At 57.0% G+C, this 27,165-nt stretch overlaps 1 protein-coding gene across 1 annotated transcript in view; it reads left to right on the forward strand.

The window, feature by feature from the left end:
• Positions 1–27,165, forward strand: part of KSR2 (kinase suppressor of ras 2) — a 78,940-nt gene that overhangs the window by 22,906 nt on the left and 28,869 nt on the right. Inside the window, 7 exon segments of the mRNA XM_050318247.1 lie at positions 8,233–8,414; positions 17,707–17,776; positions 18,404–18,487; positions 21,433–21,500; positions 21,667–21,765; positions 23,038–23,156; positions 24,522–24,690. Of these exon segments, the coding sequence (XP_050174204.1) occupies positions 8,233–8,414; positions 17,707–17,776; positions 18,404–18,487; positions 21,433–21,500; positions 21,667–21,765; positions 23,038–23,156; positions 24,522–24,690 (791 nt within the window).

Consider the following 27,165-nt stretch of genomic DNA (forward strand, 5'->3'; position numbering starts at 1 on the left):
CCAAGGCAGGTGAATCACAGACCTCCAAAAACTGGGTCCAGGGGTCTTCTCACCACCTCCACCCCTCTGAGCAGCTTGTGGTTAAACTGTCCCTCAGAGTTAATCATCTAAGCTGGTCTTAAATGCTGCTGAGTGACAGGTCATTTATTCTGCTGCTCTGCACCCTTTATAATAACGATGTTTCCCCGTGTACCAATTCCAGCCTCGCAGGTACATCGATTATTTGATGTTCTGCATGGGTGGGATTTGGAAGGACGCAGACAGCTCCTGTTCCTGGTGTATTTCTGACCATTCCCAGCTCTGGAAAGGCAGGTGGGCTCTTGGCATTGGGGACGAGCAGGAGGTTGGTGTTTGCAGAGCAGGTGGATGCAGCAGGACGCTGAATATGTGCTCAGATAATCCATGTGCTGTGTCCTCCAAGGTGGGCGAGGCAGCCAGTGGCCCCTGGGCTGTGCCAGCCCTGGTGTGTCCCAGCCCTAGGGCAGTGCCCTCCCTGTGCTGCCACTGCTGGGGCACCTCCAGCCCTGGGGGCACTTCTGGGCCCCTCAGACAGGAGAGACACTGAGGGGCTGGAGCATGTGCAGGGAAGGGAACGGAGCTGGGAAGGGGCTGGAGCAGCAGGAGCGGCTGAGGGAGCTGGGGGGGCTCAGCCTGGAGAAAAGGAGGCTCAGGGGGCACCTTCTGGCTCTGCAACTCCCTGACAGGAGGGGGGAGCCAGGGGGGGTCGGGCTCTGCTCCCAGGGAAGCAGGGACAGGAGGAGAGGGAATGGCCTCCAGCTGTGCCAGGGGAGGGTCAGGTTGGATATCAGGGATAATTCCTTCACCAAAAGGGTTGCCCATCCCTGGCACAGCTGCCCAGGGCAGGGGTGCAGTCCCCATCCCGGGGGGGATTTAAAACCACGTGGATGTGGCCCTTGGGAACAGGGGTCAGTGGTGGCCTTGGCAGTGCTGGGGAATGATTGGACTCCATGACCTTGGAGGTATTTTCCAGCTGAAACAATTCCCCAATTCCCCGATTTCAGCGCTGTGTCGCTCATCTTGTACCGAGTCTGAGCCCCACCTGGCTCTGCTGCGAGGGGCAGAGCACTGAAGGGAGGGAATTTGGAGAGCAAAACGAGCAGCATCCCCCCCCTGCATCTCCGAATAAACTCGGTGATTAATCCGGGTACCTGTGCCTGTGAGTCAGGGCTGCGGAGCCTCGCGCAGGTCCTGGAATGTCTCCAGCTCTCCCGAGGTACGGTTTGCACGCCGTGCCTTGACAGTGATGGGTAGCCTGGGTAACAAACTGGCTCTGCGCTGCAATTATCCCGCTGCTCCGGGCTGCGCTTCTCCTCAGGTGTGTCATTAATGTTAATTCCTGCCCCGCCGTTCCATCCAGAGGCTCGGGGGGGAGCTCTCACGTGCTCCGAGGAGAAACTTTGCACCGCGCGCCCTTTAACGGGAAGTTTCCTCACTTTGAGCGTGATGGGGAATTTAGATAAGGATTAACACTCCCCGGGGGACGAGGAGCAGAGCTCTCCTGTTGCCGGTGTGGCAGCAGAGGGCACGAATGGAGAGGGCAGTGCCCCTGGGGGATGAGCAGGAGATGGATGGTGGTGGCACAACCACCTCTGACTCTCTCTTCCAGCTTTAGCTGTGCAGGAAAGACAACGAGGCAGCTCCTCTGGCCTCTTCTGTGTGGCTCAGGAGGTTGGTGGGTGCATGTTCATCCTGACCCTGGAAGCCCTTGCTGGGCCAAGCTCCCTGTGCTGCCCTTCCCACCTCGGTGGAAGTGCTTGAGTCGATCACATCCCTTTTTCTTGGCTGGGTTTTGCAGCCCTGGAGGTGTTTGGCGCTGGGAAATGGGCTCATGTGCCGATGGAGAGCTCGGTGGTCTTCAGCCCACCCTCCTCTCCTAGGGGAACAGGCTGGGACAGCTGGAGGGGTTCACCTGGAGAAGAGAAGGCTCCAGGGAGACCTGAGAGCCCCTTGCAGGGCCTAAAGAGGCTCCAGGAGAGCTGGAGAGGGACTGGGGACAAGGCATGGAGGGACAGGACAAGGTGGAATGGATTTAAGCTGAAAGAGAATACATTTAGATCAGATATTGGACAGGAATTCCTCCTTGTGAGGGTGGGCAGGCCCTGGCACAGGTTGGCCAGAGAAGCTGTGGCTGCCCCTGGATCCCTGGAAGTGTCCAAGGCCAAGTTGGACGGGGCTTGGAGCAACCTGGGCTAGTGGAAGGTGTCCCTGCCCATGGCAGGGGGTGGATTGGACCTTGAGAGGTCCCTCCCAACCCAAACCATTCCGTGATTTGGTGGCAAAGCTGCTCTGCCTGGCTGAGCTCCTGCTGTCTCAGGATGGGAAAACCCCCTCAGTGGGTGCACCCACAGGACACTCCAGGGCTGAACCAGTGTGGAAGAGTCTCCAACAAGAGGAACTTGACCTCACTACCCTCTCTTGGCCACAGCTGGTGGTGCTCCTCCCCCTCCAGCTGCCCTCATGTGTCCCTCGAAGAGACATAACGGTGGAAACGAAGAAAACAGAAGGGGCTTAATGAGAAACAGCTCCTGCTCCAGGATCCTGGCAATTACCTCTTCCAGCTCCTTCCCTGGGCCTGCTCCCAGCTGCCCTCCTGCAGCACCATCTCCTTGGATCCCGGGAGGAGGGAGGGGAAAAAAAACCCAAACCCTGTTTGGCTCCAACTCCCTTCAAAGAACTTCCCCGGCTTTTATAATTCGCAGCCGTAAGAAAAAAAAAAAAGTTCCACTTTGTGCTTGGAAAAGAGAATAATAGATCAGTAGGGCCTGAACCTTCCAATTCAGCCATCCAGGGAAGTGGGGACAGGCACTTGGATAAATATTTAACTGCTGAGGCCTTTGATATGAAGAACCTGCTTTTCCTCCGGCCCAAGGAGGGAGGGTTTGTTGCCTCTTACGATAACGAGGAGGATAAATGGAACATCTGCTGGAGCTCTCTGTTTATTTTTTTTTAATATCAAATATTATGTTTGGGGGGGAGGGGTTGCTCAGCTCTGGGTGTGTAATGAAGAAGTTTCAGCTCTTCAGATGGGTCCAGATAATCCCCTGGCTCTGCCCTGAGCCCTGAAAATGCTGAAGCAGCCGGTGCTGTCCCTGCTGGAACGGGGAGGGATTGGGATGGCACCGGGAATGGAAGCTCGAGGTTTGGTTTCGTGGGGGAAAGGTGACCAAGAGAAGGTGGTGAGGTCGAGTTCCTCTTGTTGGAGACCCTTCCACACCGGTTCAGCCCTGGAATGCCCTGTGGGTGCACCCACTGAGGGGTTTTCCCATCCCAAGACCTTTTCTGGCTGGGATGGCTCCAGAGTTTGGGGCCAAGCTCCCCAAGCCGGTTTGGGGAGGCTCAGGCTGCTTGGCCAGGGAAGCCACTGGGGCTTTGTGGTTTATTTGAGACTTCCTGAAGAGAAGAGTCAGATTTTGCCAACATGGGAAGCCAAGAGGAAGGGAGAACTGAGAGCTCTTCTTTGGGAGAGGGACCTGGGACAAGGCATGGAGGGACAGGACACAGGGAATGGCTTCCCACTGGCAGAGGGAAGGGAGAGATGGGATATTGGGAAGGAATTGTTGGCTGTGAGGGCAGTGCAGGCCCTGGCCCAGGTTGCCCAGAGAAGCTGTGGCTGCCCCTGGATCCCTGGAAGTGTCCAAGGCCAGGTTGGAGCACCCTGGGCTGGTGGAAGGTGTCCCTGCCCGTGGCAGGGGGGTGGAATCAGATCACCTATAAAGTCCCTTCCAACCCAAACCATCCCATGATTCTTGCATTCAAAATTCCATGCGTAAACTGGGGGTTTCCCCTTTTTTTGCCTCTGCTCACAGCCCCTCGTGGCTCAGGCTGGAGCTGCTGCTCGTTGTGGCTGAGCTCCTGAGGCACAGGGGAAGCTTCACCTGCTCCTTGCTCTGACTTTCATACAGAATATTGGGCAATTAAGTGGGTCCAAAAGCCATAAATCTGCTGGGCTGAATCCTGGCCGAGGCCCTGCGCTCCAGGCCAGGCAGGATCTTTAATCCTTTACAGTGAAATACCGAGAAGAGGATTTTCCCCACCACCACCTTCACTCCCTTTCCCTTCCTTGAAGAGAAACTGGAGCGTGTTGGAGTGAAGTGGTGAATAAAACACAGCCTGGCTCGCTCAGTGCAGGGTCAGCTCCCCTCCTTTTGGCTCAGTTTGGGAGGTAAACCTCCTTTAATTTGAATGCAAATGTAAATTAAACCTCTGTTAATTTTTTTTTTTTTTTTTAATGACAATAAGAGTGCAAGTGACAGCAAACGCCTGCAGAGAAAATAGTTATTTACCCCATTTTCATCTTTTTTTGAAGAGCTGGGCAGGGAGTGAGGGGTGCAGGGCCCCGGGGGGTGTGTCCCCTTTTGGGATGAGCACGGCAGAGCCACCAAACCAGGAGCATCCCCGTTGAATCCCCTCTCCCTGTAACGCACGGATCCCGCTGCGTCCATCCCCAGCATTCCAGCTGGGAACGTGCCTTCCTTTCCCAGCACATCCTGCCCTTCCAGCTGTGAACCCGCCCGGGCCACACCCCATCCCAAACTCGGCGCGTCCTCACCCACCACCCATCTTCCCACCGGAGCCCCTGCGGCACCCACGGGGTTTATTCCACCCCTCCATCCCCGTCAATCCTTGCTTCCCGCTCCCCTTCCAGGCACGTAGATGCTCTCCGGCGCTGAAAGGAGTGACGAGCCCTTTGTCCCGGTGTCTGCTCCTGTTTTTCACCGCCTCTCGAAACCCTCTATTTTTATTTCTTTTCTTTTTTTTTTTTTTTTCCGGGGGCCGCTGATAAGCGTTTGACTGATCCCAGCCAACAGCCGGGAACGAGCCATTCAGGCTGGAATGACACCTAAAGGGATTTGCATGGAGCGCTTCAAACTCGCTGGGCTTTTTTTTTTTTTTTTTTTTTAAACCCATCACCATCTATTTAAACAAATTCTTGCGTGAAATGACGGCCCGATTTGTTGCTGGCATTCAGGTGGCACCGATTTGTCCCGTGGCAGAAATAAATTAGCCCTAGGGGGTGGCTTGGCGGGGGATGGGGTGTTTGGCGTGCCCGCCGAGAGATGGGCGGGATAAAGGGGGGGAAATGCGCATTTTTTGGCTGTGCAGGAGGTTTTGGGAACGGTGGAAGGTGCGGGGAGCTGGTTTAGGAGCAGCTCCTGAGGTGGGAAGGGCTGAGAACCGGGAATTTTAAGAGAGGTTTGCGGGGCAGGGGCTGAGCCCGTCCCGCTTGTGGAATCCCCAAGATCCCAACCAAATGCTTACAAATGCCCTCCCCATTCCCTTCAACCCCCCCAAACTCACCCCCAAAACCCCTTTAGTCTCCCGAAAATCCCCCCTAAAAGCTTTTGGGCTCCCCCAAGTCCCCCCTAGCCACCCCTAAACCCTCATCTGAGTGCCCCCAAACCTCCCCAAATCCCCCTCAAACACCTTAATTGCCCCGGAAACCTCTTTAATCCCTCCCAAAAGCCCCCAGATTCCCTGAGTCCCCTTGTAGCAGGATCCCCCGGGGTTTTCCAGGGGTGAGGATGCTCATCCTGCTCCTCCCTGGGATTTATTTAGCTCTCAGGATTCCCTGCTCCCCCTTTGTTTTTGGGGGATCAGGAGACAGGCAGCCAGCCCTCGCTGCTCACTCTGTTGGCTCTCGGTGTTAGTGTGTGTTCATTAATGTAATTTTTTCTCCCCCCTCCCCTGAAGAAACAGAGAGAGAAAAATCTCTCCCTGTCCAAAATCACTCATCCTTCCTCCTAATGGGAGCTGTCACCGGCCCTGCTCAGTGAGGAAATGATGCTCACACAGTAAATATTTGGTCTGGAACTGATTTATGGGTGGAAAAACAAACAAAACCAAACAAAAAAAAAATGAGATTAGTGGTTAATCAGGAAGAGCTCAGGGAGGGGGGACGGTGGGGCCGTGCCCGGGGTCAGGGGAGCTGCTCTGGGAGTTGGTTGGGTTGGGTGGACCTGTTGGGGTTGTATCTCTGGGTTGGCATTGAATGATGGTGGTGGTGGTGGTGGTGGAAGGGGTGATCCAGCTTTAGGAGCACCAGCGGGGTTAGGTGGGATGTTGGGAGGGAATTGAGGTGCTCAGAGCAGGGGCTGCTGCTGCCTCGGGGTCCTGCAGGAACCACGGCATGGATGTGAAGGGTATTTGTGAGCCTGGAGAAGAGAGGGATCCAGGGAGACCTGAGAGCCCCTTGCAGGGCCTAAAGGGGCTCCAGGAGAGCTGGAGAGGGACTGGGGACAAGGGATGGAGGGACAGGACACAGGGAATGGCTTCCCACTGGTTTAGATGGGATACTAGGAAGGAATTCCTGGCTGTGAGGGTGGTGAGGCCCTGGCCCAGGTTGCCCAGAGAAGCTGTGGCTGCCCCTGGATCCCTGGAAGTGTCCAAGGTCAGGTTGGACAGGGCTTGGAGCAACCTGTGCTAGTGGAAGGTGTCCCTGCCCATGGCAGGGGGTGGAATGAGATCATCTTTAAGGTCCCTTCCAAGCCAAACCATCCCATGACTCCATGAACATCAGCTGGGGGGCTGCTGATGTGTCAGACCCCAGGGTGTTCCAAGCCAGGAGGGCTGTTCAGTGGGAGCACCTGGAGGGAATCATCCGCCCCATCCCGAGCCCAGCACACCCACAGAAGTGGTTGCAGCCACCCCAAACACAGCAGCAGCTTTTCCTGTGTGAGGAAATAATTAACTTATTAGAGGACAGTTTAATTTTCTTCTGCTTAAGTGGCCATTTCCCACTGCCTGGCAGGGCCAGATGCCCTCGGGCACTGCTGGGGGCCCAGAGCCAGAGCTGTGGGAAGGATGGCTCAGCCAGGGATGGGAATGAGTGTCTGGGCTCTGGGGCATCTCTGTTCCAAGGTGCTGGAGAGATGGACCTGTGGATCCATGGGCAGGAGAGCAGCTCTTGGACATAAGGAAGGCAGGGATGTGGGCAGAGACACCTCCCACTAGCCCAGGTTGCTCCAACCTGGCCTTGGACACTTCCAGGGATCCAGGGGCAGCCACAGCTTCTCTGGACAACCTGGGCCAGGGCCTGCTCCACCCTCACAGCCAACAATTCCTTCCCAGTATCCCATCTAAACCAGTGGGAAGCCATTCCCTGTGTCCTGTCCCTCCATGCCTTGTCCCCAGTCCCTCTCCAGCTCTCCTGGAGCCCCTTTAGGCCCTGCAAGGGGCTTTCAGGTCTCCCTGGAGCCTTCTCTGCTCCAGGTGAACCCCCCCAGCTGTCCCAGCCTGGCTCCAGAGCAGAGGGGCTCCAGCCCTGGGAGCATCTCCGTGGCCTCCTCTGGCCTCTCTCCAGCAGCTCCACGTGCTCCCTGTGCTGTTCCCCAGGGCTGGAAGCAGTGCTCCAGCTGGGAATGTATGGAGTATTTCATGGAGCATGTATGGATCTATGGAGTAATCCAGGAGTTCTCAGTGACCATGAGCTGTTACCCACTCTGTGCTCCAAGGATCTCAGCCCCAAATCCCACAGGTCTCCAGAAGGGCTGAGCTGCCTTTCCCAGGGGCTGTTTTGGGATCTCCTCCCTGCCCCATTGGGATGGGAGCAGCTGAGCCAGGGGAGGCTCTGCAGGGCCAGGAACCCACATCCCAACCCCTCTGGGTCCATCTGAGCCGGGCAGGGGTGGCTGGTCCTTGTCACAGCACAAGGCAGGTGGAAAACTGGGCTGATGAGTGAGAGGTGGGTGCGTCACCCCCCTCGCTCTGCAGCATTTCATTTCTGAGGGACATCTCCAGTGCTCAGCTCTTGTCCACACCACAGTCCTGCTTCCTGGGATTCCCATGCTCCACTGCAGCCCATTCCCTCCTTGGACTCAGTTCTCCTGCTTGGGCCCCTAAAATGGATGGCATTAAATGTAGGTGGCATTAAATGCAGGTGACATTAAATGCAGGTGGCATGTGGGGGTTTGGGGGACGTGATAAGGTCAGTGAGGCTGGGGCTGATGGGCTTTTGAACCAACCGACCCTTTTCAGCCAGATTTTGCAAAGATGAAAAGCTCTGGAGTGTTCCTTAACGAGAATTCCCTTTGCTTTGGTGGGGGAGAAGGTTTGGAAGTTCTTGTATGGAAATGGTTTTAATCATCCCACGAGAGACGTGGCTCAGGAACTCCCCCATCCTACAGGTGCTCTGCTTCCTCGGTCCATTCTCCTCACCCCACCCCCCCAAATCACTTTTCTCTCCTTTTTTTCCCCCCTCCTTCTCCCTTCCAGAGTCAAGAAGAAGAACAAGCCCCTGAACCTCAAGATCCACAACAGCGTGGGGAGCTGTGAGAACATCCCCGCCCAGCGCTCGCCGCTCCTCTCCGAGCGCTCCCTGCGCTCCTTCTTCGTGGGGTACCCGCCCTTCCTGCCCTCCACCCCCCCTGTCCACACTGAAGCCACCTTCTCAGCAAGTAAGTGTCCCCCTCAGCAAGTGAGTGTCCCCCTCAGGTCCCTCCTGCACATGGTGGGTGGTGGTTGAGGCCCAGAATCGACGGGAAACTCGGAGTCAGTGATGTGGAGGACACCAGTTGGGTGTTGTCCAGCCAGCACAGCCCCGGTGTAGGTGCCTCCCCTCCGTGTTCAGGGATATGTGGAGGCTTCTGGGTGAAAAGAAGCCCTCAAAACTTGACTGTTTATGGGTTTTATGGGCACAGATCTGCTGCCATGTTGAATATTGATTTACACAAGTGGATGCGCTCCCCTGTCACCAGCAACACGGCCGGTTGTGGTCCCATGGGAAAGCCGTGAGGTGCCTGTGCTCCTGTCACCTGGATGCCACCTAAAAGGGGCTTTTCCAAGGGTTTCTTGCTGTGATGGGACTCAGAGGGTGGGTTTGGCTCAAGGAGCTCCCCCAGGGCGTTGCTGCTGCTCAGGGAAGGACAGCCTGACCCTGATTTCCCGGCCTCTGTCCAGTGCCTCAGTTAATTCCCCAGGGACTGAAGGTTTTACAAGCCAGACGTGGCTCCTGCTCCAAACAAAACCTCCCAGAAAACACATGGCAGCTGCTGGGAGCCACTTCAAGCCAAGAGCTCCAAGGAGAGGGCGAGGTCCCCTTGCCTCTTGCTCCCCAGCTAAAAACTTCCTCCGGCTCCACATCCGGGCTGGTTTTCCATCACCTTTCCCTCCCTGGACTTTTCCCTTGTTTGCTTTTCCAAAATGTGGCCCTTCTGGCTCGTTTTGGGTTCTTCCAGCTGCTCTCCCTGCTCAGCTCTTGGCTGAGGAAGGGCTTTGCATCCAACCCCCTCCCTGCCCATCCAGCCCCCTGGAACCTGCAGCATTTCCTCCTCCCTGGCCTTCTCACCAGGGTGGGAAGCAGTGCTGGGAAGGCTCCACAGGCCCCCCTGAGCTCCAGTTTGCAGGTTGTGGGTGCTAGTGGAATGGGGCAGCTCCTTCCCTTTCCTTCCTTCCCCCCTTTTCCTTTTCCTCCTTTTCCTTTCCCCCCTCTCCCTTTCTCCCCCACTTTCCTTCCTTCCTCCTTCCCTTCTTTCCTTCCCTTCCCTCCTTCCCTTTCTCCTTTCCTTCCCTCCTTCCTGCTTTCCTTTCTCCTTTCCTTTCCACCTTCCCTCCTTCCTTCCCTGCTTCCTTCTCCCCTTTCCTTTTTCCCTTCCCCCCTTTCCTTCCCCTCAGCTGCTCTTTGGGATCACCGAGGAACCACCAAGCCATTCCCACCATCCTCTTCCTCCCTGGGGACGGTGGGACCTGGCAGGAGCTCTGCAGGCAGATGTTATTCCCAGAGATCTCCAACTGCCTGCCTCAGATGTTATTCCCAGAGATCTCCAACTGCCTGCCTGTCCCTGGCACAGCCAGCGGGTTCTCCCAGAGCGAGAATTTCCACATTCCTGGTTTTCCCGTGGCACTGGCTGAGTTCAACCTGCAGCCTGGACCAACAGAGCAGAAACCCAGACCCAAAGCCCTTCTCAGCCGTTTCTGGGTGCATTATATTCCCTCACAGCCCGGGCTGGAGAACCTGCTGGAATGTGGCATTGCAGGAGCGGGATGTGATGAGAAGTGAGGGGCTGGAGACGCTGCTGGAGACGTTTCTCCTCTCATTTCCCTCAGCCCTCCAACCTCCCTGGTTGCTGGGGATGTTTGTTTTCCGTGCTGGATGTGAGACAGGCTTGGATTCACCGGCTGGTGGGTCCCTGGTGAGAGGTTTCAGCATCAGCAAAGCCGTCTGGCCCTTGCAGGACCAGCGTCTGTGTGGGAGTTCTGCCAGGCAGGGCAGGGGCACCTTGGTTTGTGGGAAGGAATTATGGAATGATTTGGGCTGGAAGGGATCTTAAAGTTGATCTTGTTCCACCCCCACACTTTCCACTAGCCCAGGGTTTCATGGAATCGTGGAATGGTTTGTGTTGGAAGGGACCTCAGAGTTCATCTGATCCACCCCTGCCATGGGCAGGGACACCCCCCACTAGCCCAGGTTGTTCCAACTTGGCCTTGGACACTTCCAGGGATCCAGGGGCAGCCACAGCTTCTCTGGGCAACCTGTGCCAGGGCATCACCTCCCTCTCAGCAGGGACACCAAGGTGGCATCTCTGCAGCTTTCCCCGTGCCCCACATTGCTGCTCTGGCACCAGGGTGACTCCTCTGCTCTGGTACCCGATGCCTTGGGTGTCCTCAGCCTCCTGCCCAGCTCCCACTGCTGTTCTCCACAGATCCAGGGCTTGTAGGTCCTGTGAAAAGCTCTGTTGGTGCTTTGGGGGTCACCCCTCACCCCATCTCCTGGGGTACCACCATTTCTCCTTGCCTGGAGCGCAGTGGGATTCCCCGGGGCTGCTGGATGAGCTCCGTGGGGTTGCTGTGGTTGATGTGGAATTGCTTCCCTAAGCACGGGAACACAGAAAGCTCGGTGCTGTCAGGTTGAGGCATGCGAGAGGAGCCCTGGGTGAGACCCCTCTCTCCATGATCTCTCTTCAGCAGCCCTGCTCCCTGTGGCAGGAGCGTGCTCCCATCTGAGTCATCCCCGCTCCTCATCCGCGTCCCGATGCTCCTCGTGTATTTTTCCTAGCCCTCTGCCCCGGTGGGATGGGTTTGCTCAGACGTGGAGCGAGAGCAGGAGGGCTGGAGGGAGCTGCAGAAGGAGTCTCTTTCTCCTGCAGCACAGATCTTGCTGATGGAATCATAGAATTATGGAATATCCTGAGTGGGAAGGGACCCACAGGGATGATCTGCCCAACTCCTGGCCTCGCTCAGGACACCCCAACAATCCCTGAGGGCATTTTCCAAACACTCCTTGAGCTCTGGCAGCCTTGGGGCCGTGACCACTGCCCTGGGGAGCCTGGTCAGTGCCCTTTTCCTGACATCCAACCTTTTCCTGATACCCGACCTAACCCTCTCCTAACAAAGCTCCTGCTCAGCTCCTGTCGCTGCTCAGAGAGAGCAGAGATCGGAGCTGCCCCTTGTGAGGAAGTGGCAGAAGAGGTGAAGTCCCCTTCCCCCCATGGGGCCAGGAACCCTGTGAGTTTGGAGTTTGGTTTGGTTTTTCCTTAGTAGCTCTTGGAGGGGAAGCAGAAAAGGGGAAGTAAAGATTTTTGAGGTGCCTTTGAACTCTCAGTTGGCCCTGAAAACAGCCCAGCCCAGTGGCTGAGGGACAGAAGGTGTTTTGTCCTGCATCCAGGACCTCTCTTGAGGCATCTGGTCACTCCAAGTGACAGCCAGAGCCATGTTGTTACTTTGAAACTGGATTTAGGACACCCCATGTCTTGGCTTGAGCACCCAGAAATCAGGTTGGACCTTCTCCTTTTCATTGTAAAAGCTCAGGACTAGCAGGTCCTGTTTGTGTCCCCTTACCTGGTGGTCCTGGGGTTGAGTGGCATTGCCAGAGCACTGTCACCACATGCATCCAGGTCAGGTCACCTGCTTGGAGTCCTCCAGGATGGGCCAACAATATCATTCCCATCCTGGACCGTGTAAAACAGAAGTGGGTGGAAGGGAAGGGCCAAACCAAGGCTGTGAGTGACTGTGCTGTGAGAAATGAGCAGCTGGGCACATGGCTGAGCAGGGAATGTCCTCCTTGCTGCCCTTCCAACCAAGGAAAGGAGCAGCCAACCCAAACCAAGTCTTTCTGTGCCCCAGGAGAGACCAACCCACCACTTGTGCCCAGACTGAAGCCGTGGGTGAAGTCTCTCCTTGCAGGGACATTGCTGAACACCCTCCTGCAGCACAAAGGCTCCTTCCATGTCCCAGGAGCAAGGCAAGAGCCATGGAACATCCCCTGGTGCGTGGAGTCACAGGCAGTGACCCCTCCAAGCCTTTGTTTGTCCCTGCAGAGCCTGTCACCATGGTTTGTTGTGGTCTCCAGCATTGCCCAGCTCCCAGCTGGGGGCATCAGCCCAACCCTGTCCATCAGCCCCATTCCATCCCTTGGTGCTGTCCCCGGTGGGTCGCTCCTCCTCAGTCCTGGTCCTGGCTCTTCCTCGTGGCTTTGTGGCCGAGGATTTGCAGGTTATGGTGCTGAACTGACCCCCTGCCCTGGGAAGCAGCCTGACTGTGCCCACCCGGGGGCCTGGGTGGGCATCCATGCTGGGATGCCCCCAGAGCTCTTGGAGCCCCCTCAACCCCTGACCATCCGTGAAAGAGCCCCTGAAGGGTCACCCCAGGCGGGTGTGGCTGCTGGGGAGGGAGGCAGGATAGTGTCCAGTGGATCCAAGTGGGAGCCCAGGAGCCCTAAATCCAGCCTCTGTGCTGGGAAGGACCAGGCAGGACCCAAGGGTGCTGAAGGTGCCGTGGGGCACAGGAGCAAGCAGTTGGTGCCATTCAGGCCACAGCCCCACTCCATAGGCATCCCCTCCCCAGTGTGGGGAGAGAATTCCCCTTAACACTGTCCTGGCTCAAACCACCTTCATTCCCAACATTTCCCTGCTGCCATCAGTGGTTTCCTCCTCCCTGAACCTCCTCCCCTGCTCCCAGACCAAGCCACGAGTGCTCCAGGACTGTGCTGGCAGCCCAGCTGGGAGCTCCCACATCTGGCCACATCTGGCTGCCTCACCACAGGGCTTTTCCAGCCAGCAGAGATGCTCCAGAGGTTTTCCTACCCCGGGAACGCTGTGTGTGGAGCCACAGAATCCAGCTTAGTCTGGCTAAGCCTAATTGAGCCTGCAAGGCTGAGAACTTGGGGGGGAAGTCCCAGTGTGAGTCTCCCAGGCAGTGGAGCAGCTGAATGTGACATTCCAGCTGCATAAACAGGATTGTCACGCTGCAAAGAGGAGCTGCTGGGATTAGGGAGAGACTCTTTTCTTACCAGAGGGATGCTCTGAGAACAGCTCTGCCCTCTTTGCCTGCCGTGGATGATCCTCTCGGCTATGGCTGAGGTTTTGTTCCCTCCCACTGGATCATCCTTCCACCCACAGCCCCCGGGTTTGGACCTGGCCGTGATCCACAGCATCCCAGAAAGGTTTGGGTTGGAAGGGACATTGAGGACCATCTCATTCCACCTCCTGCATGGACAGGAGCACCTTCCACCAGACCAAATGCTGTGCAGAGTGTTTGCCACATGCACTGATGGAGAGAACAGGTGACGCCCTTTGTGGCTTGAATCCTGTGTGGATTTTACATCCTGGGGAGGGAAAGCTGCTGGAGCTGCTGCTCTGAGTGTTGCTGCAGGTGAGCTATTCAGGGATCTCTCCCATCCTATTTTGGCCCTAAAATCAGCATGAGCAAGGACCAGGGTGTCTCAGGAAGGGGCTTGGAAGCCTTTGCTGCAGAGCATCTCCCTGCTGTGCTCGGCTCCCCAGCTGGGACTGGATGAGCTTTAAGGTCCCTTCAAACTCAAACTTTTCCGTGGTTCTGATACTATGATTTGGCTCCAGACTGTGGTTTCTGCCCTGGCCTGTGGTGTTGGAGATACTCCTGATACTGGATCTCTTCTGCTGTTTAACTCTCCTGGGAGGAGACACCCCAGTGTCTCCCCATCATCTCTCCATGGGACTCAGCCACCCTGGGGCTGGCTCTGGGAGCACTTTGGTGGCAGCCTGGGGTAGACACAGGTCTGTAGGACATCTCCAGACAAGTGCAAAGCCTCCTGGCTGTTCCTTGACTTTGCAGTGATTCAGCCTGGGATGCTTTCCAAGTTCACTTCCATCGATTCTATCCGTCCCATTCGTAATGTGAACGTCTCCAATGCCCTTTGCTGGAGTAGGAGGAGGAGGGTTTGTTTGTCAGGCTGTCTCCATGATGGATAACGTGTTCACAACACTTCCCTGGGCATCCAGAAGGATGCCAGGAGATGGAGAAGGGGGGAATTGTGACCAAACATGGTCCCCATCGTTGTGGGGCCACCCTTGGATGATGCTCCTGCTGTCCTTGGTGAGGGGGTTTACTCGCTGAGGCCATCACTGCCCTCCCGCTCTGCCCCCAGGGAGGGTGGAAACCCAAAATAATGAGGCAGGGAAGCTCCAGCTGCTCCTCTCCATGCGGGAGATGCCCAGGCATCCCAGCTCGCAGCTGGGGAGTGACGGGAAACATCCGCAGCAGGGGCACGGGGGGCGACCCGGCCGCGGCAGCAGCGCCGTCCCCGTCACCTCCGAGGCGCGCGGGTGCCACTCAGGGACCGGCGGTGGCTGTCACAGCTGCCTGTCACCGCTGGGGAGGCGGCTGGCAGGGCTCTTCTGCCGTGTCGCCTGTCAGAGACGCGCCGGAGGTGGCTGTCACCCTCTGCCCGCTTGGTTTCCCCCTTTCCCCGCTCTCCTCCCGGCACATCCGATCCCATCAAGCGCAGGCTGTTGACTCAAGGATAAGCTGTGCCTCGCGGAGCAGGAGCTGTGACCTTTGCCGCTGCACCGCGGAGATTTTGGGGTGTTTCTGGGGTGGAGAGTGGCACTTCCACCCCCTGGCACCGGGGTCTACGCCGCCCTGATGTGCTGGGGGCGGGCGTCGGGCAGCGCCACGACATCGGGGAGCGGGGTTTGGCTTTTGGGGGCTCACCCCGGGCTGCTGCTGCCCTGGGAAATTCCACTTGTGCCCGTTAACTCTCATCCCGGAGGAGGAGAGCGGGGCGCCGGGGGATGGGGTGGGATGTTGGAAATTATGCGACGGGAAGAGCGAGGAGAGCTTGGAATTTCAAGCCGTGCAGGAAGGTTGCTGGTGATAAAGGTTTGAGTAATGACTGACACGCGGGCAGGGGAGGTCGGGAGACATCAATAGTCGGGAGCAGCTCGGCGTGGCTGGTGCGGGGAGGAGGAGGAGGAGGAGGGAGAGAGCGAGGGGGAGAGGGAGAGAGGCAGCCGCTGTCACGCTCCGAAGCTTGCGAGGATCAACTGATCCCGCTGCCCCGGCTCCGGCGTTTCTCCATCCCGGGGTCCTCCCGACAAAGCCGGGCCCCCCTCCTGCGGCAGCGAGACGTGCTCGCAGGGGGTTTTGTTGCAATTACCTCTAATCGTGCCAGTCTGGGGGGTTTTCTGTGGGAATATTCCTCGCCTTCCCTCTGGTTATCACCCCGATTTAACACCGGGAGGGAGAAGCAGCTTTTCCTCCGGGTAGGAATCTCACTGCACGGGTTAAAGGGGAAAGAATCGCCAATTAACTCCACAGCTCCCCAAACTCTCGGGGCTGTTCCCCACGGCCGCGGGGTGCCTTCCCCTGCCCTCCTGCCCCGCTCGGCTGCTTTTCCCTCTATTGTTAAACACCGCCATCCGACGTGTATCGCTGCCTCTAATGAGCGTAATTAGCCGTGAATCACGCAGGTCTCATTTGTGTTGGGAGGTCAAAATCCCCGATACACTTTAATACCTTATTGCAGTGAGCACATTTAGAAAGTAATTAAAAGGCTCAGCGGCCGTCTTTGCCTCCGTTCCCTCTCCCCCTCCCCGGGCTGGCAGGATTTAATTGAGGCCAGCTGAAAGTTTAGTGGAAAATAAATTGTGGCTGATAAAGCGGAGGTTGTAATTTAATTCTGGGAGAGGAGCTGTTCCTGCCCGGGTGTTTAGTTCTTCAGGGACCGGGGCTGGAAGGGGGATGATGACAACTCATTTGTGTAATGCGATTTACTGGTGAGACGCTGACGTTTTGGGAGGGATGTGGAGCGGTGACACTCTTTGGAGCGTCACCCCTGGGATTTGGGGACCAACTTCCCACCCCTGGGAGGCTGCAGGTGCTGCGGCAATGGGAAGGTGGGTTGTCTCAATGGCTGGGGAGAACCGTGGGTCAAAAATGTCGGCACGGGATGAAAGAGCCAAGGCAGGGATGGGGAGATCAAATCCCCTCCTTGACTTTGAAAGGGCTCAGAGAAATTAGGCAGGATGACTTTTTACATGGGCAGTGACAGGACACAGGGAATGGCTTCCCACTGCCAGAGGGCAGGGATAGATGAGATATTGGGAAGGAATTGTTGGCTGTGAGGGTGGGCAGGCCCTGGCCCAGGTTACCCAGAGAAGCTGTGGCTGCCCCTGGATCCCTGGAAGTGTCCAAGGCCAGGCTGGATGGGGCTTGGAGCAACCTGGGCTGGTGGAAGGTGTCCCTGCCCACAGCAGGGGTGGAACTCGATGGGCTTTGAGGTCCCATTCCATGATTCTGTGATCTGACATCTTCACTGCTGGCTCTGCCTGTGGAATGTTTGGCACCGATACAGTGGAGTAAGAGAAGGAGCTGGAGCAGCTGCTGGAGGGAGGAGCTGGAGAAGGAGACAGTTTGGAATGATGTTGGAAAAGGAGGCAGTTTAGGATGTTGGAAAAGGAACAGTTTAGGATGATGCTGGAGAAAGAGGCAGTTTAGGATGATCCTGGAGAAGGATGGAGTTCAGGATGCTCCCAGGACTTGGTCCCTGGCACAGGAAGCAGGATGTAAATGTAACCTTCAGCAGGCGAGTGCAATTAGAGCTCCCCTCCGCCTGCTATATTAAAATGGGATATTGGAGCAAACAGTGGCTCTCCCGACTCCCAGGGATAATATCCAGCGTGTGTTTGCCCAGGGATTTGCCGGCACACGGAGCAAACGGCCGGGCTGCGCCGCTCGGCCCTCGGCTCGTGCTGGGCTTTGGGGCTTGGGCCCGGGAAACCTCTCAAATCCCTCATTGAAAATCCAGCCCTCGAATCCCAGCACAGATTCCCTCCTGCAGGGCACGACCTCTCCGTGGCCTCCTCTCCAGGAGGAAGAGGAGGAAGAGGAGGGACTCTGCCCTTGCGAGGCTGAGGGGGATGTGGAGTCCAGGCTTGGCCACACTGCTAATTACTGTCCTGCTCCAGTGCTAATGAACTTACCTCTTCTTCCTCACCCCTTCTGCTTCCTTTTCCCGTGGAAGGGGAGCACCAAGGCTGCTTTTTGCTCTGTTCTTCTCTTGGAATACGAGTGTATTCTCCTCCTGGCTGTCTGACGCTCGGCTTTCTGCTCAGCCCCCAGCGCGTGGCGTGATGTCTTATTCTAAAGTGGAAAAGATGCCGTTCCAGCTTTATTTTCCCTTTCCTGTTTGGACATCACGATGTGGTTCCAAAAGCTTTGCAGTCCTACCCTACCTGCACATGGGTGCATCACCCCCCTGGTCCCACCTGGGTACTGGGGGCTGTTGTGGGGGGACAGGAGACCCCCCCTTTCCCTCACACTCAAACACAAATCCCAGAGGTCTCTTCTTTCCAGAAGGGAAGCATCTCCAAGGGGAGAAACTCCAGGAAAACCCCATTTTTTTGGTGTGCATTCTTTGTTTCCCTCCCCAGAAACCTGAACCCTGGCTCTTGCCTTGGCTAGCACTGATGGCTGTCCCTGTCTCTCCTGCAGATACGCTGTCAGTGCCTCGCTGGTCCCCGCAGATCCCCCGGCGGGATCTGGGAAACTCCATAAAACACAGGTACTCCCACCCTGCCGTGCTCCCGGGGCAGGAACATCTCCCTTCCCACCTCTGATCCAGGACAGGGCGCTCAGGACTCTTCCCCATCTCCCCCAGGCTGTACTGTGCTGTCCTAAAAGCCCATTTAAATTCCATTTCAGTCCAGATTTGGTTTAGATAAGGCCTGAGTCGCTATCAATAAGAGCTGTGTATTATCCATGACCTTGCCGACCTTCAGCAAATTCCCCATCTCCGGATTATCACCCTTCCCTATCTACCTGAAGAGGGAAAACCACTGGAAATAGTCTCAGTGCTGCTGTTTGATGGGGTAGCTGCTCCTCTGGTAGGCTGGAAACTTGGATCCCCAGGGCAAGGAGGTGTTTCTGGGGGGTGCCAGGGGTGGGCAAAGCTGGGGAGCTGCAGCCAGCCAGTGGCAAATGCCCGTCCTGGCTGGCTTGGACCCCTTTGGAGCAGGTTGTGCCCTTCTCCATGACCAAAATGGGCTCGGATTTGTGCTCTGGCATCCCTAGGAAGGTTCCTCAGCACCTGCAGCGGTGTTTGAGGGCAGCAAGGGCACAATAAATCAGGGCTGGGGAGATAGGTGTGGCTTCATCCTTCCCTTGCCACTCTCCGTGTTTCTCTCCACAGGTTTTCCACCAAGTACTGGATGTCTCAGACCTGCACTGTCTGTGGGAAAGGAATGTTGTTCGGCTTAAAATGCAAAAACTGCAAGTACGGGCGGGGGCTGGAGCCGTTTGTGTCACTCCTCAAGGCTGGGAGGGGATAAATTTGGGGGTTTTGCTGATGGAGCCGAGCAGGAACTCAGGCATGAGGAGGCCAACCAGCTCATCCTCCCAGGAAGCTTTAATGAGCCGTGGGATTGGGTGAATACCAGCCCAGAGCAGGGCTGAGGTGGTGGATGGGGGGTGCCTGGGATGGAGCGGGGTCCTTGGGGATGGTGCTGCTCACCAGAGCCTGGCTCTGCTGGCACCAGAGATCTGAGTCAGATCCTGACAGTGCCCCCTGCTCGCTGCCATCCCTGGCCTGCCTTTAGCTCCTTCCATTGCGTGTTCCTCGTGGAATTACCTGCAGGAGCTGGGGATGGATGCACAGGAATGGGGGCTGAGAGTGCTGGAGTGGCTCTGAGTGGGCTTTGCCCACAGCCTTGGGCTGCAGCTTCTGCTTTTGCAGCCAAAGTCATGGGGATCTGTGTTTCCTGGCAGGGCCTTGGCACTGAGGAGCCAACCCACCCTAAATCCCAATTCAGCCACGGTGCAAAGGAGGGAGGCCGTAAAATCAGAGAGAACTGGGCAAAGAGAGCAAGGCAGAGGCTGGGGCCACTTCTCTGCTCTAAATCTGGCAGAGCCCAGCTCAGGCAGTGTCACACAGCCATCAGCTCTTAGGCAAACTGCTGCTGGAGACAGGATTGCCTTTTCTAGGGATGGGAGCTGGGAATGTCTGTGGGTAACTGAGCTGGCTGGAGCTGTGGAGTGATAATGATCGCTGTCGCCCTTGATTAAACGCTGATGAGTTGGTAAATTGGGATTTAAACCTGCCCAGAAATGCCTGGTTACTCCACAGCTGGGGGTGGCTTCCTGGAAGTGATATTATCAAATCCATAGATTTTTAAAGGGGTGATTCCTACTGCAGTCCATCTCAAGCTACTGGAGGCTTTGCTACCTGCAAGCCCTGCCTGGTCCCCGTGCAGGAAGGGGGATGTGATGCCTGGTCCCTGCCAGGAACAGGGATGCTGTGCCCATCCCAGCAATGCTGTGGCTCTGGCTGTGTCAGTCCTACCCCCTGCAATCCTACAGAAAGGCACAAATCCATGCCCTGGCTGTCAAAAGTCTGGGTGTACACAGGTGTTTAGGTTTTCCAGTTCTGCTGTAGCCAACTCCGGCACCGCTTTCTCCAGAAACCAGGGGGGAACCAGCAGGTAAAACAAACAACCAGACCCCAAACCCCCCAAGCCTCAAATACCGAATTAATTCCTGCCTTTCTCTCTAGGAACAGCTTTGCAATAAAAGCCAACACGCACAGCTCCTGAATTTTCATTACCCAGCTCATTGACTTGGAGCTGCTGTTCCCTTTTTTTTTCTTTTTTTTTTTTTTTTTTTCCCTTCCATCCTTCCCCCTTGTTTTTATAAATCCTTTCCTCCTTTTTTTTACCTTTTTTTCCCCCACGGCTTTCTGCAGCCGTGGCAGAGCGTGAGCCTGGGATGCATTTCCATGCCTAATTAAGGAGGAATGGGGAGGTTTGGGGACTGTGCTGATGCCTAAATGCATGACCCAGGGGTGAGCCCCTGCACAGACTCCTGCCCCAGCTCCACGAACCGGGCAAAGCTCTGCAGGATATTCACTGGAGCCGTAAATGCTCTTGTTATTTTGGTTAAATGGCCCTCACAAAGCCAAGTGGGGAGGGTACAATGACAAAGACACGTCAGGGGCCAGGGCAGCTGCTGCCTCCCCCTCCACTGCCCCTGAATTTTGGTGGTTGGAAGGGGGGGGGTTTCATGGAATCACGGAATGGTTTGGGCTGGAAGGGATCTTAAAGCTGATCTTGTTCCACCCCTACACCTTCCACTAGCCCAGGGTTTCATGGAATCATGGAATGGTTTGGGCTGGAAGGGCCCATAATGACCATTTAGTCCCGAGCCACTGCCACGGGCAGGGACACCTCCCACTGACCCTTTACCCCAGTGCAGGACTCTGCTCCTTTTATTTCAGCCTCCACTGGCAGAAGGGGGAATTTCAGGCATCCTCCAGCTGGCAGGAAAAGAGGGAGCTGGGCAGTGCCCCCGGGTTTGGGAGCTCCTGTGCTGCTCCATCCCAACAGATTTTCCATGGAGTGCAGCCCCCGTGTCCTGCCAGCCAGCCCACCCTGCTGCTCCAACCTGTCCCTCTCCCTGAGCTGCTGCCTGGGAACTGTGGGGCTTCCCAGGCCCACGGGGCTCCAGAGGATTGGATCAGGCAGTGAGACCCAGGGGCAAGGCCTCACATCCAGTCACCTCCCTGGGGGCAGAAAGGGATGATGATGCTCCCTGTTCCACCTCACATCATGGATTCATAGGATCCCAGAATGGCGTGGGTTGGAAGGGACCTCAGGGTTCATCTGATCCACCCCCTGCCATGGGCAGGGACACTTCCCACTATCCCAGGGATGGGGCAGCCACAGGTTCTCTGGGCAACCTGTGCCAGGGCCTCACCACCCTCACAGGGAAGAATTTCTTCCCAGTATCCCATCTATCCCTGCCCTCTGGCAGTGGGAAGCCATTCCCGTTGTCCTGTCCCTCCATGCCTTGTCCCCAGTCCCTCTCCAGCTCTCTTGGAGCCCCTTTAGGCCCTGGAAGGGGCTCTCAGGTCTCCCTGGAGCCTTCTCTTCTCCATCACACCCTCCCAAGCCTCTACCTCAATTTCTCCTCACAGCTTTTCCCCCGTGGGATGCCAGTTTTGGAGGGGGAGATTTCCTCTGCTAATCAGACAATCCTTGAATTCATGTGCCAGGGCCTCCCCACCCTGCCGGGGAAGAATTCCTTCCCAGTATCCCACCTAACCCTGCCCTCTGGCAGCGGGAAGCCGCTCCCCCTTGTCCCGTCCCTCCGTGCTCTCCATCCCGGGACTCTCCGTGTCTCCTTCACCCTCCCCCCTCACTCCTCTCTCTCTCTGTCCCCTGCCAGGCTCAAGTGCCACAACAAATGCACCAAAGAGGCCCCTCCGTGTCACCTGCTGATCATCCACCGAGGAGGTAAGGGCCCTTCTCCCACCACCTTGTGCCTCCACGGACGTTGCCACGCAGGTAAAACTTCCAGCAGCCCCCCCGGGGCGATTCGGGAGCCGGGCCCTGGGGAGGCTCCCGAACCGCTTCGGGCGCTCTGGGAAAACTTTACCCACCCGTTTTTTCCTGCTTGTAGGGAGACGAGCCGTGCGGGGCGAGGCAGATTTGCATTGCAAACCACTTCCACCCACCCTCCCCCTGCCTCCTTTTCTTTTCAGATTCCCCACAGCACGGGGTAAGTCCAACAGGTTTTAGCCTTTTTTTTTTTTTTTGCTCAGGGCGGACGGTGGGACCCCAAAAGCCGTGCATGGGGGTCCCCCACAACGGGGATGTGGCCACGTGGATGCTCGTGGTGCTTTTGGAGCTGCCTTATCCCGCTCTAAAACAAATCCGTCCTGAAACCCGCAGAGGAGGGAGAGCTTTGCAGCAGGACGACGGGGCCGCCGCTTCCCCACCTCTTTTCTTCCAGATTTTGGCCGGTCCCCTTGACGGCCAGAGGACTGTGGCCACCTTCCAGTTATTGCTGCCTTGAGTTTTGAGCTCTTAAAGCTGCGGCTTTGTGTTAAATATCGCCGAAATTATTGTTGGTTTGATCCCCCGGCGGAGTGGATTGTGTTGGTGGCACAGTGGGGATGTTGTGCCTCGGAGGGGGCAATTTTACAGCTTTCACTTCACCCCCACCCCCCCGCCCAGGCCCTTCCCTGCAGCAAATTTGGGTGGAAGGGCTTGAAGACCCCCCCTGTCACGCTCAGAGCTGCTGCAAAACCTGACCAGGAGGCAGGGAAGGCAAAATCCCGCTCTTCCAGGGCTCCTGGGATGGGCAGAAATTGGCGTTTATGGCTGTGGGATGTGATGTTGCAAGAGCTGGAGCTGCCCACGGTGTCTTTCAGCGTGGGAACAAGGAGCAGCGTGGCTTTGGGGTGGCCTCAGCACCAGTGAAATAGCTCTCCCCCCCAAAAAAAAACCAACAACAAAACTCAGCTCTTAAATACATTGTCTTGCAGACCAAGCATTCCTGAGCACCCCCCCCAACCTGCAGGCTGGCTTTTCCCCCCAAAGAAGTCTCCCTGCTAAGAGAGTCTTTGCTGAGAGAGTCTTTCCCCTCATCCCAAAAAGCTGTGGGATGGAACAGGATTGTGCCTCCTCCCAGTGCTGGCTGATCCCTGGCTCCAGGGGTGGCTGTGGCAGCTGCTGAGCCCCCCAGATTGCAGCCCCTCGGTGGGTGGAGAAGTGGGCAGTTCACAGCCCACCATGAGGGTCTTTAAGCCCCCCCACAACCTTGAGGAGGTTGGCTGGAGCCTGGGAGCAGGGGATCCCAAAAATCAGCTGCCAATCCCAGGGCAGGTTCCGAGCTGGAGGTGCCAGGGGGGAATCGCTTTGGAGGGCGATTCCAGAGTGGTTTGCAAGCACAGGGTGACCCCGAGGGCTCCTCCAGAGCTTTGATGTCTGTCCCTCTCTCTCCCCCTCCTCTCCATCCCCGCTGCCCCTCTGTCCCCTCTCCATCCAGCAAGGTTAGTCCGGACAGAGTCGGTGCCCTGCGACATCAACAACCCCCTGCGAAAGCCGCCCCGGTACTCGGACCTGCACGTCAGCCAGACCCTGCCCAAAACCAACAAACTCAACAAGGTGAGCTGCTCCCCCAGCCCTGAGCACCCCCTGTGCCCACCCCCTGTGCCCACCCCCTGCCAGAGGGGACCGAACCCACCGCACCCAAATATTGGCAGCTTTTTACAGAATCGTGGAATTGTCCAGGTTGGAAAAGGTCTCCAAGATCATGGAGTCCAACCATTCCCCAGCACTGCCAAGGCCACCACTGACCCCTGTCCCCAAGTGCCACATCCACATGGGTTTTAAATCCCCCCAGGGATGGGGACTCCACCCCTGCCCTGGGCAGCTGTGCCAGGGATGGGCAACCCTTTCTATGAAGGACTTTTCCCAATATCCAATCTAATCCTCCCCTGGCACAGTCTGGGGTAGTTCCCTCTCCTCCTGTCCCTGTTCCCTGGGAGCAGAGCCCGACCCTCCCCCCGGCTCCCCCTCCTGTCAGGGAGTTGCAGAGCCAGAAGGTCCCCCCTGAGCCTCCTTTTCTCCAGGCTGAGCCCCCTCAGCTCCCTCAGCCGCTCCTGCTGCTCCAGCCCCTTCCCAGCTCCGTTCCCTTCCCTGCACACGCTCCAGCCCCTCCATGTCCTTCTTGTTACATGGACATGAATCCAGAGGGGGAATATCCCAGCCCTCAGGGTCTGCCAGGATCAAACCTTGCAGGTGTCCCTGTGTGTCACCAGGCACATCCACCACTACAGGTGTCAGCACCTGGGTAGGAGCTGCCTAAAAACCTGCTTGGAGGTTCAAATTAATCAAATAATCCCATGGATTGGTGCTAATTCCAGGAGCAGGGTGAGGGTGAGCTCGGTAGTGAGGGAGGATGAGTTGAACTGCAAAACTCTCGCCCCTTGGTGTTCCCACTGTGGGATGCTTCCCATGGGGTTATTTAATTTAAAAAATAAAATGGAACCAGCATTTTTAAACCAGCTGGGTCCTCCTGTCCTGGTCCTGCTCCTTTGTGGCCTCTCAGTCTCCAGGTCTGAGCTGAATTTGGGGTGTTTTGAGGCCTCTGCTACCACCAGAGACTGGAGTAAACAAGGAATTTATTGTTACAAATAAAAAAACCCAGAATTTGATTGTCCCTGGCAAAGCTGATCAAGATTCTTCCCCCAGAGGGTGGTTGGCACTGAACAGGCTCCCCAGGGCAGTGGGCACAGCCCCAAGGCTGCCAGAGCTCCAGGAGGGTTTGGACAACGCTCTGAGGGACAGGGTGGGATTGTTGGGGTGTCCGTGCAGGGCCAGGAGCTGGGCTGGATGCTCCTTGGGTGTCCCTTCCAGCTCAGGACCTTCTGTGTTTCTCTGACCCGTGCAGCTGTCACTTGTCACTGGGGTCCTGTGCGCCGCTCTCACCGGCCCCTCTCTTCTTCTCTCCTGCCCCGTGTCCCACAGGACCACATCCCAGTGCCCTACCAGCCGGATTCCAGCAGCAACCCCTCCTCCACCACGTCGTCCACGCCCTCCTCGCCGGCCCCGCCGCTGCCGCCCAGCGCGACGCCCCCGTCCCCCCTGCACCCCTCCCCGCAGTGCCCGCGCCAGCAGAAGCAGTTCAACCTGCCAGGTACCTCCATGTCTGTCTCGTGCCCCGGGGGGTCCTCAGGGTGAGGGTCTGCTCCTGTCTGGGCTTATAGGGGGATAGGGAAAAGGTGGGAGCAGCAATGAGCAGCAGGGATGAGTCGAGGGGAGTTCAGGTCGGGAGTCTCCATCAAAGCTGCGGCTGGAAGGAGGGTCAGAGCCCAAGGCTTGGTGCATTTGGGTCTTGGAAACCTCCCAAGGATGGAGCTGGCACAACCTGCTGCTCTTGAGGCTACAGAATCCTTCCCAGGCTTGGATTCCTCCAGGGCACGTTGCCTCAACTGCAAACAGAAATCAAGGCCTCACCCCCTCTACAAGGGCTCCTTGGGTTGACTTCACTGTGTCTTTGGGGTGATGGGCCCCCAAAAAGCTCGTTGGCAGCACATGTGGGGTGATAGTGGAGGGCAGGTGATGCTGGGCGTGTCTGACATCCTTGTCCCATCGAGGCTTGTCTGGGTACCTGGGACCCATCTGCTCCTGGAGCTCAGGCTCTTCAGGGATGGTGGGAGGGGCAGTTGGGTCCTGGTGGCTGCAGGACACAGGAGTTACATTAAATGACCACAAAAAACCAGCTCCTCCTAGGCTGAGGGAGTCTCAAAGCCTGTGCACCTTTGGGATGTCCTTGGGGCAGTGCTGCTGCTCCAGGCAAGGTCCTTTCCTGCAGGGGAACGGCTCAGCATCACTCCTGGTGGTGTGGAGGGGCTCAGCTGTCCTCAGCCACCCACCTGCCTCTCCAGCTGCTCCCAAAAAAGTCCTGGAGAGTGGAGAGGAGGGGGAGCCACAGCCCTGACCCATCCCTGAGATGCTGAAGCACCCATGGCTGCCCTGGGGCTGGTGGCCCCTCCTTGGTCCATGACCTGAGACCTCTTTGCTGGAGCAGAAGTTTGGGGTCCCTTCTGCACCCTCAGAACAGCAGTTAATGAACTGGTCCAGTAGGAAGAGGGGTCAGGAGAATTTCTCCAGAGGACCCAGGTGGCATCTTCATGCTCTGCTGGTCCTGCTGCACCCTGGTGATGCTGCCCTTCCATCCCGACCAGCCCTGAGCTTGAGAGGAGGAGGAGGAGCAGAGACAAGGACAAAGTTGACTGGCAGACTTCATCCCACAACAACAAACATTTCCAAAAGCCTGGAAAAACCCCCAACAACCAAGCACCAGGTCCTGGTGTGCCTGGAGAGGGGGCAGCCACGCACGAGGCTCCCTGACTGGAGCGCCCAGGACTCGGGTGGGGGGCTGGAGGGGCCTGAGGAAGATGGTGGAGGAGCTGTGAGGAAGCACTGGACACCCCAACCCAGGACCCCGGGATTTTGCCAGCCAAAGCTCTGGAGTGTCCAAGTTCTGGGAGGACAATCCCCAAAGCTCTGGAATGTCACAAGTTCTGGGAGGACAATCCACAGTGTCCCTGGAATCCTGAGGCCATGCTGTGGGTTTCCACACTGGTAATAACCCTGTTTGTGGTGGTCCAGCTGGAGGTGAAGCATCCTGAGGTCTCCACAGTGGGATAACAGGGATCAGAGCGATCAACATCCCCAATCCACCTGCTGGGCCAGCCCTGGACCCTTCCTGGGCAGGGAAGAGGGTCCAGAATTTGGTGACCCCATCATGTGTCACTTCTGGAGCAGAGACCTCCCCGAGGGTCTGTTTGAGACAATATTTCATGTTGTTTAAAGCAGAAACAACAGAATTAACCCCCAAAATGGGCATCAGTGTCTCCTTATGGGCTCCTGGCAGGTTTTCCTGGCCAGCAGGGATGGAGTGGGGCAGGATGAGACCCCGGCAGCTCTGGGGGTGCTTGTTCCCTGCTCTCATTCCCTGCTCCAGATGGGAGCCAGACCGACACAAAGCAGGGCTTGCTGTGCTTTCATCTTCCCTGGAGGGACGTGGTTCATCCCATCAAGATGGTCATCCCGGGGATTAGGATTTGAGCTTGGAAATTGCGACTCGGGGACCTTTTTCTGCCGGAATTACCTCGGAGGCTCCTTTGATCTCGGCTCAGGGGTGCTCAGGTCGTGCTGCAGAGCTGAGGTCGGGCTTCAGGGTCTCAGAGCTGGAGAGGGGAAGGTGAGGGTTGGTCCTTGGGGTCTTGGAGCTTAAGGAGAAAGTGATTTTTGAGCCGGTGCCAACCTCTGGTGGCCTCAGCAGCTCTGCCTTGCTTCATCCCCTCTGCACACGTGAGCTGAACCTGCCCTTGGATTTTGCCCACTGGAGATGGGGAGCCAGGGGAGGGTCCCACCACCCAGAGCCCTCCTGCAACACTGGTTTTGGGCAGCAGCCCCCAAGGCTCCTCTCAGTGCACCAGGAGCTTGTCAGGGAGCCCAGGAAGGACACAGCTCCAAAGATGGGAAAAAAGGGCTGAATTGGGCCAAAATGGGTGGCAAAATCCATCACTTGGTGTCTCCATGATGCCAAACCACCCCCAAAGACCAACCAAGGGCCAGTACTCAAACCCCACAGCCTTTTACT

This window comes from Myiozetetes cayanensis, unplaced genomic scaffold, assembly GCF_022539395.1.
Source record: "Myiozetetes cayanensis isolate MyiCay16 unplaced genomic scaffold, myiCay2020 scf21, whole genome shotgun sequence".
In the NCBI taxonomy this organism is placed as follows: Eukaryota; Metazoa; Chordata; class Aves; order Passeriformes; family Tyrannidae; genus Myiozetetes; species Myiozetetes cayanensis.